The sequence below is a fragment of the Poecilia latipinna genome, unplaced genomic scaffold (assembly GCF_001443285.1).
Source record: "Poecilia latipinna isolate Pla-1442-1.1 unplaced genomic scaffold, P_latipinna-1.0 Scaffold1611, whole genome shotgun sequence".
Classification (NCBI taxonomy): Eukaryota; Metazoa; Chordata; class Actinopteri; order Cyprinodontiformes; family Poeciliidae; genus Poecilia; species Poecilia latipinna.
Window position 1 is genome coordinate 174 of NW_015114227.1, and position 18,612 is coordinate 18,785.

Below are 18,612 nucleotides of genomic sequence, written 5' to 3' on the forward strand. Positions count from 1 at the left end.
TACACCTCCAACGCAGGAGCTGCCTAAAGAAACCTCATATTAGCTTTTTAACCCTTTAATTTGATTGACAGCACTAGTTTTTTTTTTTTTTGTACCAGGATTTCATAGGCTGCCTTTTGAGACATTGTATCTACTTCATGTTCTCAGGTGATTTCATGATTTATCAGACCTGACAGTAAATGTGGCTCATGAAAGTTAAGTCATGATGTAACAAGGAAGCAATAATATTTTCACAAACGGTCAGGTTGATTGGATAGATTCGCCTTTTAATACATAAGTCATCATTTAGAAACTCCATTTTACATTTACTCCGGTTATTTTGCCTAAAATAATAAAAACAATCTGTAGGGGTATATCTGTTTTCAGGGCCAAGTATGTGACATTTCTTTACATAATTGTTTAAAAGAAGGTCACCACAGTCGAATGAATTTATGGCTGTTGCTTAGTAACCAGTGTTGGGATGGTTAGATACCACCCTCTGCTGTGATTTACTGACACAGTTTTACTTGTGACTTCTTCAGAAGCAGGGCTGACAGAAAGTAACATAATAAAACCACAGAGCAGCATGAAGAAAAAAGGTTTCTGCCGTCACTGAGCAGAGGAAGCAGGATAAGGAGAGCAAAGCTATTTCCCATAATGAGGGATATAATGATGGTTTTTCTAAAAAAAACAAAACCAAAAAGAATTTTAAAGTTTCTTACACCAATTTACAGCTGCAGCATAATCAGAGGCACTGCTGCATTTAAAGTGGATCTTCTGAACAAAAAGTCTAATTCAAAATCTGTTGCAAAACAACTCAAAGTGCATGTTTTCTTGCCTCGGCATGGACTGTTAAATATTGCCAACTCAGAATTTAGCTACCTCATGTGGCATTTTGGCATCATTCTCAGTGTGCGTATGTGCATGTTGAGTGATCGCCTTTCTAAATTATGGCCGTGTCACATAGGCAGGAATGTAAATCGCAGATGGAGTGTACAGTATGTGCATTGTGGTAAATAGGTCAGAAAACACTCAGGGCCTTTGCACACAAACACACAGAGGTGGCTTCAGGCGGGACCTACTCCTTTCACACAGCAGCGCTCTGCTTTCTATGGAATAAAAACACGCATTACGTGCATGTGTGATTACAAAACCTGCACCATGCACAGAGATGCTGCTTTTGTCTCCAAAAGAGCAGAAAGCTTTGACCACAGCTGAAACATCATCAGATTTCTGGGGTTTCTCAGGAATGATGCACAAACGCACACTTAACAACAGTTTGTGTGGTCTGGTCATGTGATATCTGTCCTGTCGTTTCATTGGCTGGGCACTCTGCTTGGCTGCACAGGCCACAATATAATAGGAAGTGTGCATCAATTTTTAATGTGACATTTAACACACATACAAAGCGATAAATAAGCTGCAACTAAAAGGTTCATGTCTGAGTTCACTATCAGTTTGGACATCAGTTCTCACCACTTTTTATTGGCTTTTACCCCAAAATGATGCTGAAACTCTTCCGTGATAATATCTCCACTTAAAAAAAGAGGACACCAATTTCAAAAATGCATTTATGTTCTTCATCTCTTCTCTGCTCACGTACTCTACCTTCTCCTGATTTGATTCCTGTTACGAATAAAATGATCTGGGCTTCAGGACATGTGATCAACTCAATGGTCTGAGATTTGCAGAAAACCAGGAATTGAATTAAAACAGGCGTAGAAAGAAGAAAAGATGTGAACAAAGACAGATGTGCTTTGTTGTAGTTATTGTTGTTGTTCTTATTTGAACCTTTAATTTTCTTTTATGGAAATCTGATATGTGATTTAAAAATATGCTACTGTACGACAAAACAGTTAATGATGACTTCAACAGTCAGACCTTTAAATGGTTCTGCTACAAACAGCAAAGTTATGTTTAATGTGTACAAGCTCTTCTGTGTCCAACTAGCAGTTATTAAATCTGAGCAGACTAAAAAACTTAGACAACGAACCACAACCGAGATGAATAACTTATGACATTTGGTTACATTGTTCATATGATTTACTGCAGGCAGGTTAAACTATTCTTTCTTATTTTAGTTTTAGTCCTTTCAAAGGATAAAATATCCCAACTACTACTCAGCATTGAGATTTTCTGCAAGACCAGAAGTGTTTTCATTTTTTTCTAGATTTCCTGATTCTTCCTCATTATTGGTGCCGATTCTCTTCAGCGAGCTCACAGTAACTTGATCATTTACATCAGCCCTGTTTAATCCGCTTCTATCAAACTGTAGATAGTTTGTCTAGAAAATCTGGTTTGTTTGACCACACAAGCAAATTCTGGTCTGCCTCAGAACCTCGGAGTGAAGTCTGATGCGATTTGAATGCATGTGAACGTCAAGCACACCAGAGACTGCTCCAAAAGCAGAAAAAGGACTAAAGCACAAGGCATTCTGGGTAATGCCTTGTGCTTTACCCAGAATGCACAAAATGCAATCATGACCTTTTACCAAAGACAAAAGAGATTTCATAGACCTCTAAAATCTGAAACCACTCTATTTTTGTTTACACTTCATGAACAAGAAAGTTGTGCTCAATCCTCTGACTTCCTCAGAGGTTTTAGTGCCGTTTTCTTCAGAGGCTGTTGATACAGCGCCACCACAGGTGAGGAGGGGTTCCAGCTTGCTCAAAGTTCTTACAGGAGAATAACCAATCAAAATCACTGTTTCAGAAGAAGGCAACCACAGGAAGTAAAACATCACCCAAAAAGCGCTCACAAGTAAAGAAGAAACTCGTATCAACAAACCTTAAACCAAACCTCAGTGAGTCTCTAACGTCTGATTTGTAGAACTCTACATGAACAGATTTAGAAACATGGACGTACTACTGCGCCGAGTCGTTGAGCTGGTACTCCCGGGCGCGGCTGAAGCACTCCTGGATGCCCGAGTCGGCCCACAGGCGCATCATGGCGCCCAGCAGCTCAGCAGAGTACGGCTCTGTGTCTTCCATACGACTGACGACGTCACACACCATCTTAGCGTCCGCCTGCAACACAAACACAAAAAAGAAAACAACCGGTTAGCATGCTGCTAGCTATTTCTGAGGGACTGATGAAAACACCTCAACACAGCAGGACATCTACTCGTTCACTTCGACAAATAATAACTGATGAAGTGTTAAATATAGCAGAGAACAAGGACAAAGTTCAAACAGGGAGAAGAAATGGCATAAGTCCTTAAAACAGTGGAACATGTGCTATTACTGAGCAAAACCACCCAACAGAGCTGCTCTTACAGAGGCGTCACTCCTCATCTATTTTCATCACTCTTCATTATGAGCAAACCTTAAAAAAAAAAAAAAATACTAATATAACAACACTGGACATTCAGACTGAAGTGGCTGTTTGAAAGCTGCACATACAGAAGATCCAGAGGGCTGGAAATAGACGGAGCGCTCTGGCATCTCGCTCAGCCTGGCGGAGGTTTGTTTTTAGGCTGTTGTCATGCAGCTGTGATCTGGCCGCGCTTCCCTTCAGGGCCAGAGGCTGCTGATCAGCTCCGGGCTCCTTCCACACAAAGACGCCCCAATGCAGCACTTCTCACAGAGTCACAGCATCATAAACCGCTCATATGATCGCAAACACCCGACAACAGAGTGTTAATCTGATACACTTAAAACATACAGATGTCTGTCTGCATATTCATGGTTTAGGTTAGAAGAAGCAAAACATCACAAAAAAAAGACAATATTGATAGATTTTCTTTTTAAAATCAGCATTTCTCAAACAATTTTGTTTTGTACTTGAAATGACTAGCCAAAAAACTTGATTAATAGATGCATTCAGTACTGGGTTAAAGGTTAAAACCACCCATAATTCATCCGTTTTCCTTCTAAGCATCATCTGAAGCGTTTTCCTTCGTTGAATCATCTGAAGCGGTCCTGATTAAAAACTTCTCCAGGTCTTCTGGACATTTTCAAAAACTTTTTATTCAAGTTTGGATACATTTTTATTCACTTTCTGTCCAGATTTCAAACTTAACCATGAAACAATTTGATGGTCCAGTTCCACTCATGCTTGAAGTGAGTTATTCAGTAGAAACATGTACTAAAACCATGTTTTGTATCGCCTGTGGAGGTTCTGTTCCAGGACTAATTATAAGTCACCATTAAATCACAGATTTTCTAAAAAATATTTGGAAAATCAATTTTGCGTTTACTTGTTATTTTGCCTAAAATAATTTAAAAATCTCTCACGGTAAACCTGTAATACTTTTTAGGGTACTGTACACAATGTTATTTTTTTAACATAATTGTTTAAAAGAAGTTCACCATAGCCAAATTAATTGTTTTAAATTAAAAAATTCTGCTAATTTGATTAAAAAACAAATCAGATTTTAAATGTAATGCATTTGCTAACAAGAGCTTAAACACTGGGATTTCTGTCAGCAGAATTTTTTTTAACTAAAAAAATAAGAAATTTTACATCGTTCCGTAATCGTCCAGTCCTCCCTCTGCTTCCTTGACAATAAAACATTCCTGGATTAATCCGTTTTCCCCACACAAATGTAAACGTCAGCAGTAAAGGCGATCAGATTTACACAGCTTCTGTTATCTGAGTCAGTGATGCTTTAGATTTACAGACCACAGTGAAAAACAAACAGAACGTACAGCAGGATTTACTGTGTTACTATAAATGTGAAATAGGAAACCCAGAGAGCTCAGCGGCAAAATAAAGACATAACACAGCGACAGGAGATAAATATCAATTAAGGAATGCATTAAAATCCACATTAGACCCAGTAACTGCTGTCACTAAAACAATACATCATTAAGCTTTACATCAGAGAACTCAGCATGAAGCCAGTGGAGCGGTATAGTGTGTCAGATCTGGAGCCGATTTTCATGGAAATGTAATTATAGCCAGACATTATAATTAGATTGTGCAGCACTCAGGCTGATATTACACCACCTGAAGTCAAGGTCTGTGTGAAGTCTGACATTCTACAAAATTTACCAGCAAAGTGAGTGAAGCTGAGCACAGACTGAGCACTGTGGTGATTTAAACACAGCCCTCTGATGAACTCATGGATTACACAGTTTAACCCCAAATCAGAGCCACAAGCTGTAAACGGCTTAATAAGCAGGTTTTCTTTGTTCTTTTGCACTTTTACCCTCTTCTGTTGCATCACTTTATTTGCTGCCTTTGGATCATTAACAAAGGTTTGTACCATCATTACACTCCAAGTGCTTCTTTACTGAAACTCTGCTCCCAATTCAACAAGTCAATTCAAGACTTTTTTGAACACTGCAAAAACATAAACAAGTATTTTTGTCTAGTTTCTAATGTAAATATGTTAGTACACTGAAAATAAAATAAAACTAACTTATGAGTTTCATTTTATTGTTTATTTCATTCAGTCAGCAATAACTATAGATGTAACAACTAAAAGACGAATGAAAGCAGAAATAAGTATAAACATATAATATCTGCCTCCTATTCACATAAAACAAAATTAAGTATTCAACTCAAAAGACTATTGCAAACATATTTCAAATATACACAAAAGATAAACAAAAAAACTGTCAAGATTATTCCATAACTGATAGCTTTTATTGAAAAGCATCTTTCTATCGTCATTAAGTCACTTTTTCTCAAGATATACAGTATTAGCTTGTTTTAAATAAATAATTCCTTAAAATTGATTAAATAGTTTTAGCTCCACTGGCAAAGTATTTCACTATTAACATAACATTTTTCTCTTGATATAAGTAGAATTAGAATTTTTTTAATCAATATTAAGGAATTATTTACTTATAATAAGATCTTACATCTTGGTGAAACATTACCTGCAAGTTAGATTTGCCTTATTTCAGATGTACTAAGATATTTGCACTAGAAACTAAACCAAAAATATTTAAGATGTTGTGTTTTTGCAGTGAAGCTGCTGCAGAGAAAGTTTTCTGAAGTTTATTTATATTGCATATTTCAGCGAGAAGACGGTTTCATGCCACTGAATCTGTAAGTGTGTTGTTTAACAGATGATAAAACTCTACATGAAGGTTGCACACATGAACATGGAGCTGATCCACCTTCAGCTTCGATTACAACACATGTGCATGACTGTGATGAGTCTGCAGTATGCAGCGCTGCATCATTCATCTGCTGCCAGCATGCGGCTGAGTGACGGCTGAGATCCTCAGTTATGTTCTGGAGCGCCTGGTAGCCACGCTGCTTCTAATATTAACTCCCCCCACTCTGAACCAAGGTCTCAGCTCTTTGACAAACCAGCAGATCGTGACTTGGTCGACAATGAGCGAGGAATTAATATAATGAATAATAATAATAATTAAAATCTAAAGTCGCTGACATCACCTCCTGGTAAATCCAGAGACCGGGATTCCACACAATCAGCAGAACTTCTCACATCATTTATTCATTTTAACTTGAAAAACCTTCTGCATGATCTCACAAAGTTCAATAACGACCAGCTGAAACCTCAAAACCAAGGAGCAATTTTTACAAAACAAAACCTCTACTTATGGTGGACAGCATAGCTTTTCAGATTTAAATTAGAACTGGATGATTTAATCAAGATGAAGCTTTAATCTGAACAGAAGGAAGGAAAGGGTGAACGGGCAAAGGAGAACGAGAAAAAAGAGTGGGACTGAAGGAAGGAAAGGAGAAAAGAAGGAAGATAGGAAGGAAAGAGGTAAGGAGAAGAATAAAAGGAGGCATTAGAGGATGAGTGACGGAAGGGACGAAGGAAGGAAAAAAGAAAGGAAGGACAAGAAAAGGAAAAAAGGTGAAGGAATGAAACAGAAAGGAAGAAATAAAGGAGGTAAGTAGGTAAGAAAAGATTAACGAACACAGGAGGAAAGTTAAAACTGAAGAAAAGAAAGAAGGAAACCAGGAAAGTTGTGGCAGAAATGACAGGATGAGTCCCAGTTGAACCAGTTGACCAAGCTGAGCCAGTAGACTGGTTCATCAGAATCCACCCAGAGCTGCCGCTCCTCTTCCTCCCTCCGTTCCTGTCTTTCCCTCTTCATCTCCATGTGCAAACATGTCACCTCTCCGCCCTGCAGCCAGCGGGCCTCTGGTCCCTCATCAGTAGTCCCTCCGTCCCTCCATCCCTCCGTCCTGACCTCCATCTGCACTCGTCCCTCTGTAACATTGTTCTGTCCTTCATCTGTCTTTCCGTCCCAGCTCACCGACATGTTTGTTTTGTTCTCTAATGTTCCTCCCTCTGCATCATATTTCCCCCCCTCTGATTCTCCTCAGAACTTCTGTCGTTTCTTCGCCTGTTTTCCGTCTCTTCTCGCCTGTTTCACCCTGCTGTGTTCGGTTTCCCCTCTGCATCTATTTTTGAACACCAGCCACATTCACCATGACTTCCTCCTCTTCTTTCAATCAAATCTGTCTCTTCCCTGCTCGTCCTTCCCATATCCCCTGTCAGTTCCTCTGCTCTACCCATCATGGCAGAGATGAACTCAGCTGTGTTCTGTTGTGTCAAGCCATTTTTCAAACCTGACACCAAACGCTGCATGTCAGTTGTTTTTGTTGGCATTTTAAACTGAATGTCTAAAAAGTTGCCATTTTAGACATTTAACATATTCACTGAAACTAGATTTAATAGCTTACAGAGTATCTGATCATGTTATGTATCATGTTTATCATATGAACAATAAGGTTCTGTATTTGCAGATTAACCTAAATGTGGATTTTTCAGGGGAATGTAACTCCAAAATCTGCTGACTCAAAATATTTCGTAAACCATTTGAGGGAAAAAGAAACTTATGAAACTTTGGTGCAAAGCAGCCAATCCAGAAGCACCTTTTCTGTTCCTTGGTGCTGATTGGCTGGACCCTTAAGAGCAGAAATAAGGAGGTCTGTAGATATTATCTTCTGGTGTAGTACAAAGATGGTGTCCACTGTGCAAATCAATGCGTTTAAGGTACATTTGGTGTTTATAACATTAAAATAAACATCTTCTGTGCCTCAAAGTAGTTTGTTTTGGTGTAGAGAAATTTATTTCCACCCTTTATAAATGTTGCTTTTCTAAGCTTTTAAAACAGCAGTTTGGGGCATTGCTTTAAAGTCATTTAGCTGATTATGATTGGTTTATTGAGCTTCTGTGATGTGGCAACTGCAGACAGTTATTGCAGCAATCATCCTGAGTATTGATTTATTTTACTGTTTAGGACTTTAGGTGATTATCAGCCAAAGTGATAAAAACACCTTTGCCAGTGAGTCATATTGTGCCAGAATTCACAAAGCAACATCACCTGGCTGCTGATTCGCATGTGGGAGGCATATTTCCACTTAGTATTTGTGAAATATTAAAGCTAAAGCTTGTTGTCAGGCAACCGTTCTGGCCAGAAACCCAAGAAGGTAATGGAAAAAAATGATTAAAAAGTAAAATTCAAGCATTAAAGTACAAATTGTGGCAAAATAAGGAAAAAGCACGAAAACCCTACAGTACCATTTCATCTCTTATAAACCAGTATCAGCCAGATGGATCTGTCGTCAGTACGCTTCAGCTAATTTACTCTCCAGCTTTAGTCTCATCATTCCATCATAATCAGCTTCATAAACGTAAAAAACTCAGACAGGATCATTCACCACTTATCAATACAGATTGGAAAAACTAAAAACAAATAAAAATCTGACCATCAAAACGCTTCCTGTTTTTTATGGTCCCATCCACTAACAGGTATGATGAGAAAACATGGCTGTTTCCTTCACCTGTCTGTCAGATGGACCACAAGGCACTGCTTATTTTACATAATGCTTTCATTGTACCGTATTTGGGTTTTTGTGTGCAAGTTCGGCTTAATATGTACAAATCCTAAGTGTACAATACAGAAGAAATCAGTCAGAAAACCCATAAAGTTTGGGAAATGTACTGAAATTCCTGTAAAAATGAAAATTGTACCATTTACAGCAAGAAAACATCAACTTCCACTCAACATGCAAAAACTGTTTTGTGACAGAGAGGGGAGTTATAATTCAAGGGAACAACCAAAAACAGTTTTTGTATATAAATGTGTGGAGATGATTTATGGAATGAGTAAAACGATAAACAGATAAAAACCATCTTAAAAAATGAACTGATTTGAAAATATGTTGGCTAGAATGGTTCTTCAGAGGTCGAAAATATTCTCAATTCTCTCTATTATGATAACGATAAAAACAGTGTCACAGCAATTACAGCCCCACAAACACAAATACTGTTCTTAAAAAACATTCCCACGTATGATACGCTTCTTTAGGACACCAGTAACATAAAGAAGTGCCATTTGTATAATTAAACTACAAAGCATACCTGTACTTAACCGTATTTTCAAATTTTTTGATGCTTTCATTGAAAGGGGTTTTTAAATATAATTAACTGAACTTTACCATGACAACAATAAATCTGAATTATCATTATAATAAGAAATTTATCATGATAAATGCCCACCACTACTTCTAAATGCCATTTTTGTAGCAAATTGTGTAAAATTACAAGTCAATTGGCACAACTGTTTATATTATTATATTTTTTCAGTCTTTCCTTTGTATTGTTTGTTCAAAATAATTAGATAAATACACATAGTGCATATGGTTTTGTTTAACAGCTTCGAAACAAAAATGAACTCCTGTTCAGGTCAATTTTACTGACTTCTGTACAATCAGATCCAGTTTTGTTCACAGAATAACAAACACAGAAAGTGACTCCGCCTCTTTCAGTCAAGACATTTCTTTCCCAGAGGGACAGAAGGGGGTGAAGTGCCAGAGTCCGTGGTGTGACCTTTGACCGGGATGTGTCAACAAGTTCCTCCTAAAAGCCGAAGCTGCTTCTCAGAGTCGTCCTCTGCTGGACACTGATCCCACTCAGACTGAGCGGATTTCAGCAAGCCGGAGGAAACGGAGCTCCACGTTTTCCTGCGACTGTCCTGTGTGAGCAGAGCCACACAATGCCTGAAATGGACTGAAAGTTGTGGGCTTCAGGGGGTTTGAATGGAGGAGGACACCAGATGAAACAGAGCATGAGTTTCCTGTGTGTGTGTATGTGTGTGTGTGTGTGTGTGTGTGTGTGTGTGTGTGTGTGTGTGTGTGTGCGCGTGTGTGTGTGTGTGTGCGCGTCCAGCTTTGGTTTAAAGAACTGGGCACTGCGCCACAAACTCACTGAATATCCAGAGCCAAAGCCCAGGAAACTCTTCAAACATATTAAAAAGGCACGGCTGTTTATTTTCCAATGAAGCCATGAACTGAAATTCTGCAAATATCTTTCAACACTTGTTTTTGTCACACATTCAGTTGTAAATTCAAGGCACAAGATCTAATTTTCTGATCACACAGATACGTAGTTTCAGTGAGATGAGCTTGTTTTGCTGTTTTGACCTGATAAAAGTTTTTCTTTTTCAAGAGAGAGAAATCTTTGTCACCCTATTTTGGAAGTAAAATATTTCAAATTATAATTCCTCTTAAACAACTGTAGAAATTCAGTTCAATTAATTTTATTTATATTGCACCAATGCACAAACTCACCTCAAGATGAGTTGTTTATTTCAATTTTACAGACATTTCAGACTTGTTCTTTTTTTACAGTGCTAGGAAGAAAACAAGCCTGGAAGTCCTGCTGCTGCGTTTCTGTTGTGTAAAAACTGCAATGTGATATTTCAAATTTTGGAATGTTGCCTAAAAATGCAAATAATTAGGTATGATTCCAGTAGCAGCATTAAAATGAATGATATAGTTTCCTGTAGTTGCTTCGAATCGTGGATGGTCTGTATTCTCACCAGAACCGCACCAGAGTTCGTTTGGAAGCAGACGACCTAAAACAGTCGGATCAGGTCGGGTCGTTTGGCTCGAGACCAGAATTGAGTGTTTTCAGTCCAGATCAACGAGCAAAACTAACTCTGGTCCGATTAAAGCAAACCAAATGCATCAGGTGTAAATATCTGAAACCCTCCCTAGAAACACTAAAGTGAAAAGACCAAATATATCTTAATATACATTACGTTTCATTTATGGGGAAGTGTTTATTTCTCCTCAGTTTATTTCAAGGAAAATCCTGATAACTTGAGAAGCTTTGGGTCATTTAGTTTTCCTCCCATACTCGTGTCTTCGTACTTCCTGTCATGACCCGATCCACAAGATGCACAACGTGACTTTCTGTACCAGTTGTGGTCTGGAGTCGATTCCTGGCGTCTCCAGGGAGAACAAGCGCAGCTCAGCTGTCAGAAACCCGACCCAATCGACTTCTTTAAGCCACTGTAAGCAACTTGGTTTCTCTAAACTATTATTTTGTTTTTCAGGCTTCATGCTTTTAGACATTAAGTTTGTGAAAAGCCACTGAGGAATGAATAAACCGATACTCAAAAAGCAACAGAAAACACCAGAGTCCAGATTCTAAATGGACTCGAGATCAAAGACCCGTATTTTGGTACTTTGGTCGGACACTTAAAATGGTTGATCACTGTTTAAAAGGCACATTTATGATATATGTGAAATAAATAAACTGATTTATAACTCCTACTCATTTTAACAATTAACAGATCTGTTTGGGAGACTTTGTTGAAAAGAAATAAGTGAAATGAATCAACAGACCGTGCAGCAAAATAGTAAATAATGAATATATTTGGATTTCCAAAAACAATCGGGTCATATTTAGAAACAGAAAAACACAAAATTCCCCCAAAAAGATTTAAAATAAAATATAGAACGAATCTAGATCTGTTTAATAACCGCCTGCCTTCATCAGCAGGTCCTGTCATCAGACATTCATCTCATTTTTGTCTGGAACTTTATTTTCGTGTTTCTAACTTGTCAGCCATTTCTTCCTCTGGTGTGTTTTACTGAGTAACTGGAACATTTGAAGAACAGAACCAGATCATTCACATCCAGTAAAAACGACGCGTATAAATGAGTTTAACTGGCTTTTTAACAGCGCCAGGGGACTCCTCAGCCAATCGGATTACTGTAAAAAAATAAACCCAGCCTTTGGAGCAACTTGTTCTGTGACTCAAACCTCCTTTGTGATCTGTTTTTTGACTCTTTGGGTCTTCTGCTGGTTCTGGAAACCATTTATTTTGTTCACACCCGTCCCCTCCCTCCCGCTCTCTTCCTCTTTCTCCTCCTCTGCTGTCTGCCGACGGAACGAGATGCCCCACCCTTCTGCTCCGTCTCTCCCTCCCTCCTCTGCATCACGTGGCGCTCGGCTGCAGTTGCCATGGTAACCCTCCTCTTTTCCCGGGATGGTGAGATAGTCCGACATTCCTCCTCCTTTCTCTCTCTCTCATCCTTCCCATCCATTGTGTTGCATCCCCTCTTCCATCTACCCATCCCTCTGTTTTTCCTCCTCTTCCTTTGTTTTCCAATCCTAGGATGAATCTGTCCGACTCACATCAGAGACAGAGATGTTAGAGAAGCATCCGGAGTTGGGCGCACGACCTCCCTCACCCCCCGCTTCCCCCTCGTTCTCTCAGGCAGTTACTGAATAATAAAAGCGATTAAATATTTCATCGGCATTCAGCCCTCCTGCAGTCCGCCTCAGCAGCTCTTACTCTCAGACTCGTGCGCGCCCGTCAGCATGTGTGCCATCCCTTACTGTTGCCACCCTGGGTGAGCTCCCTGCAGCCACACCCATCCCCGACCACGGAGGCGGCGGATGTAGGGAATGTACAGTATGTGCTGTTAGGGAGTTAAAATCCACTCAGGGCGGGGAAGACAGCGAGAAAAAAAGAACTGCTGTTCAGCCTCACACTCAGCAGCACAGAGGAGAGACTCACTGTATGTAGTTGTGGTTGTGCACACAAAGCGTGGAGGAAAGGAAGGATGCATTCATGGGATGCAGATCCGTGTTGCAGTGCAGCTTTGTGCTGATTGAGTCTCCATTACAGTTATTGATCAGGATTATTAGGGCACGATAAACCGGTTGAAGTCACTGCCGTTTCAATCAGCTCCAAAACTATCTTAATTATGTTTTCTTACATCTAGTTTTTCAGCTACTGATATACAACTGTACACCAGCAGGTAGTTCAGGTCTTAGTTAAAAAAATTATGATAAACACAAAACAAACTAACTAAGCTGTTAAACTATTTCTGTCAGCTGTTTTGTTGACAGTTTAAGACATGAAAACATGATGTTCATCGGACATCTTTTAGACTTTGACGTCATTTTTATAAAAATGATTTCCCAGTTTAAAAGCTTTGATTTTTATGTTTATCCAACTCTACGGTGGTCATAATGCTAAAGAAGAAACAAATCTCTCATTGTTTGTTTTTGTAGATCTTGATAATCTCTTCAGTCAATGTAGAATTATCCATTTCAACCTTGACTGGAAACAATCAGAAATGTGTAAAAACAAAACCGTGGAATAACGTTTCAGTTTGGAGATAGCTAACAGAAAACTGCAACTGCATCCCAGAAAGTATTGAAAAATCCCAATTAACTGGTACAAACATGCAAAGAGTCCAAAATGTAAAAGCTGAACTTTGGAGAAAGGATGAATAAATGAAATTTTCCAATGACAACACTCATTCATTCAGAAGCAGAGTACAGCGTGTCATCAAACACAGAGTATTTTTTGTTTTTTAGATTTTGGTAAAAGGTTGGCATTGCATCAGGGAGGGCAAACATTTATGGATTCATAACTTATTTATGGCTGCAGAGAATTCTAAAAATATACTTCAGAAAAGCAAATCCAGATGAGATTCAGAAAAGGAAAACCTGACAACAAGAACAGACGATAAAAGTAAAACAGGAGGAGCACGGATGCTTATTGGAGGTGTCAAGAAAAACAGAGATGAAGGATCTGAAACGGAGTCGGTGGTGACCTCTGAAGGGAGCAGTCAGAGGAAAACAAGAAAGAAAATCCTAATCTGGGCAAAAATAATCTTAATCCACATTCTTGGATATAATTTGCAAAACTGGCTGGAAAATGTTCTCAGGATAAAATGGAAGTTTGTGCAGATCTGCAAAACTGCTACCAAGATGTAAAAGAGGAGAGGATTCACTCTGATCATAGTTCTAAAGTTTTTCTTGCCATTTATTGCCATTAGAAAAGGTGTTGCATGTAAAACCTTAATGTGACCCTCACAGCCCACCATAGATCCAGTGATTCAAAAAAAAATAAAAAAAAATGCTGTTTTTGGTTTTATAAGGTAAAAAAAAAAATCATTCCAATCTGTAAAATGTTGTTCTTCACTTTTATTTAATGATGCATCATAAATGTAGATTTCTGGTAAATTTTCAAGCTAAATGTAAATTTTAAATTATGAATTAAATGTTACAGAATAAGACAAGAGAAACAGTGAATAAAAACAAATTAATTACGTAATAATTTACAAGGTGTCATGCTTTCTTTTTCTGAATCAGAATTTTATCATCTCAGGTTTAAATTTATGAACTTGTCTTTCTGACAACTTATGTATTTAGACATCAGATTGAGCCTGAATAAACTGCTGCTGGTTATAAACTGAAAGGTTTCAAGTCATCTTTAGATGAAGCAAACTCATCAGAGAGAGTGTGTATGTGTGTGTGTGTTCCCCTACAAGCTGAGATCAAACCCACTCCCACCAAACCAGACGAGCGCCGTCACATCCCAGAATGATGAACAAGCCGTTCACCTTCAGCCGTCATGACGACGCCCTCCGCCCCCCCACCACCCTGAGTGACAGTGAAAAATGTTTTGCATAGAAAGTGTTTTGGCTCAGGACAGCTGTCTGGAATACATCCACTCCTTAAACACACACACATTAATACACACAGAGCAGCACCTTCATGTGTCGTTGTCAACAACGGTTCCTGAAAAAAAGTCCAACAGGAGCCGTTCCTCTCTCTCTCTCTAACCACCGTCTGCTCCATCTCATGCTGGCCTGATAGTTTCCTATTAAAGATCTCCAGCTATGCGGTATTATATCACTTCCAGGCGCTTCATCTTTGGCCCGTTATTCTGCAGCTGAGCAAACCACTTAGGAAAGAGAGAGAGAGGGATAGAGAAAGAGAGAAAGAGAGATAGAGAAAGAGAGAAAGAGAGAAAGAGAGAGAAAGAGAGAGAAAGAGAGAGAAAGAGAGAGAAAGAGAGATAGAGAGATAGAGAGACAGAGAGACAGACAGACAGACAGACAGACAGACAGACAGACAGACAGACAGACAGACAGACAGACAGATAGACAGATAGATAGATAGATAGATAGATAGATAGATAGATAGATAAAAAGAGAGAGACAGTGAGCTCCGTGAACTATTACATGTAAAAAGCTGATCTCAGTGATCGGCCTGCATATTTCTGGAGGTGGTTTGTTTTCAGTGGTTTTGGGTCTTTCGGTTGGAAATGTGGTAATTTTTTTCTTTGCAATATGATGTAAACAAAATGCAACAAAGAAACATCCACACAATACACGAAATGAGCTCCAATTATCGGTGGGAGTTTGCTTTGCTTTTATTTTTAATTTAAATCAACGTTAGTAAGCGTTAGGCGACGCAGCTATTGTCAAAAGTTTCAGCAAATTTAAGTGCTAATTAAGTAGGACAGATATTTACATCCTTTTCTTTGTCAAGTTCAAAAACATTCAAATGTAATCTGAGGTGAACAAAAACAGATCTATTCAATAAAGTTGAGGACAAACTTGAACAGTCTGGGGAAAAAGATTGTTCAACACAGTTCATTGCTGGGATTCACAGGGATTAGGGACCTCAGTCACACAAGAATAGTGAAAACCTCCAACTGCACCTTAATATGCATCAACACACACAGTTACCACCAACACACAAGCTGACATCCACAGTCTCCCTTTTTCTGTTCTTGGCGGTTCAGCCAATCAGCACCAAGTCCAGCAGCATTGCTTCTGGCTGTTTCAGCTTCCAAAGTCACATTCTTACTTTTTAACGTGGTAGATATGCTCTATGAAAAGCTCCCTAATAGGGAAAGATTTACCAAATAATTAGGAGTTATGCTCCATAGAGAAATCTGCAACTAATTTCAACTTAAAACATAGTAAAAGGCTGTACAGTCAGGTTCATTTACTGCACTATACTGACTGTTATAGAGCAAACAATGAACAAAATCACATCAAAGAAAGAAGAAAACATTCAATCTGGTAATAACCAAAATGAGGACAGCTTCTCCTTCAGGCTCAGTTCATATTTCCACCATGATGGACAGAATCAGAATCTCCAGAGATGCTGATTCTGTCCCAAACTGAGAAAGAATCTCCATTCTGTTTAACTCAGGTAAGACATATAAACTCCTCCACCTGTTTCAGTGACTCCTGACCCACTGTGAGAACACAAGGAGTCGTTCTTGGTACTGATCTGTAGCAGAACCTGCAGACCCGGAGCCACCAGCGGCTCCTAATAACTGGCTAAATATTAGACACACATCTAATGGTTTTGAAAATTGCCACAATAACACACAAAGGTTTTAGCAGTTTTTCAGTCAGATTCCATTTTTTCATTAGATGTCCACAACAGACACTAAGCATACCAGTAATATACTTTTAAAACATGCTCTTTGTTTTATTCTTGAAACATTTCTGACAAATAACTGCATCCTATAGATGAAAATGTGTAAATATACTTGTTTTTCTTTATTTAAAAACCCAAAACTCAAATTAAATGGTGGTTCTTTAAAAATGTAAAATAGTAGATATTCAACAAAAACTAAGTTGTTATTTTTCAAAGCATCTTAAAATTTGCAGTTCTAAACTGTTTTTAGTAATCTGGACTGAGGGAGAAATGGATTGCAAAGGATGCAACAATCAACCTTCATCTTTTAAAAATGTATTAAACTGAGGAATATTTTCTTCTTCTCAGTTTTCCTTTCTCTTTTTTACCCCAACATCTCCTTCAACTCTTTCTCCCGGTTTCTTCTTGACGGCGTATCAGCCTCTCATCCAATCTGCTCCTCTGTCACTCACTGTCAGTTTCCTCTCCAACTTCCTCTATACTTAGCTCCAGCTGTCACCTCCTTCTGAAAATCACATCCGCAGGTCCGCAGGAGCTGGCTTAACATGAACTCAACACGTCTCTGAGCTTTACAGACTGAGCCGTTCACATCTTCACATGAACAGTCGATGGTCGCCGTTACACATGGTGAGCAGCTGTTTTCACCCTGTTGCAAGATCAACACACCAGCTGTGTATTTGCAGATGCCTGAGATTCATATGGTCAAATGTTTGATTTGCTTTAACATTTCAATTACGTGAAATGCATCAACTTATATTTAAAATAACATGTTTGCATTCAGCGGGCATTAAAGGTGACCTATTATGCTTCCTTGATCAGGTTAGGGATAAGACTTATGGACGATACAAAACATGTTTATTACATGTTTGACACAAAATCATTCTTAGACAATGAGGTCTTAGTATAATCATGCATTTTTGAAATGTAAAAGTGGAGCCTCAAGCACAACCAACATGAATGCAGCAAGTGGTTTCTGGAGGGTAAGTCAATAACAAAACATTTTGTTTTTTTTCCAGCAGTCATTGTGCAGTGGAAAAACCAGCTGACCAAATGTGCTGGACTGGAACACAACTTTGGTTGTTAGGTGATGGGCTGGGTTTCGCTGGTTTATGACGTTACGTTCCAGAAGTTTTTGAAATGGCTCGTTTTCCATGCACCGTAAAACATTAACTTATTGTCAAAAAATGGCTGGGTGTTTTTTTTTAAAACACTTGGACTGTTTTTAGAAGCAGCAGAAACCCAAATGGAAGTATAAAAATGTGCAAAAAGTGAATTTTGCATCATAAACAGCAGCCACTGGGAAGGTCCTGCTGGTTGTATTAAAGGACAGGATGTCATCGAAAAGAGAGGTTTTCCCAGGGGAGCAGTCTGCTGACATTAACCAGACATCTCTGCTGTTTGATAATGTCCTTCTGGCTCTTCTCATCAGACAGTGATCTCCACTGTCTGTCTGTACAATTGAAACTCAGTTGAGAAGTAGAAATTTTGAGTTTGAGAGCCGAGTGAGCGTCTGCAACCAGATGTGAACAGAGTGTCTTGTCCTGCAGCCGTAGCAGCAGGTGCATGAGTTCGGCAGAGGAAGGATAAAAAACAGGACAAAGAGGACAAGGAAATGAGTTGAACAATCACAGGAGCAACAGAGAAGGCCTTCACACCCAAAAATTGCACAGGATGTGCTCCTTCTGCTATTGTCAACGTTTCGTTTTGCTTCACAGCCACTTTCACAGCTGCGTTCTGCGCCTGCCAGACTAGGACTCAGGCAATGCAACCTGTTCAGATTTCCAGGACTGTTCCTAAAGCCCGAGCGTGTTAGTAAGATACCTGAAGTACCACAGCCAAGGTGGTGCTTTTAGCAAAAAACACAGAAAAAGGCTTACAGGATTCCACTAATGATTTATTTATTGCCCCAAAGTGATGCTTCAAACCAACAACTCGTCATCAGACACAGTCACTGAGCCGAGCTCCATCTTACATCAGCAGGTACTTAGAACATCAAGTCTCATAAGAAACATGTTAGTTGGGAAGCAAATATCTACAGCAGGGGTCACAACTCCAGTCCTTGAGGGCCACCATCCTGTAACTTTTAGATGCGTCTCTGCTCAAACACACCTGGATCAAATAAACTACTCGTTTCCAGCCTATTGCTGAGAGGAATGAATGCTAGTGAGGGAATTCAGACATTTTGGAGCAGAGGGGAA

The 18,612-nt window shown here is 39.1% G+C and overlaps 1 protein-coding gene across 1 annotated transcript in view; it reads right to left on the reverse strand.

The window, feature by feature from the left end:
- Window positions 1–2,464: 2,464 nt before the first annotated feature.
- LOC106963989 (guanine nucleotide-binding protein G(o) subunit alpha-like) overlaps window positions 2,465–18,612 on the reverse strand; it is a 68,777-nt gene continuing 52,629 nt past the window's right edge. The window contains exon 4 of the mRNA XM_015059194.1: window positions 2,465–3,005. Within this exon, the coding sequence (XP_014914680.1) occupies window positions 2,844–3,005 (162 nt within the window). The 3' untranslated portion in view covers window positions 2,465–2,843. The remainder of the gene's footprint in view (window positions 3,006–18,612) is intronic.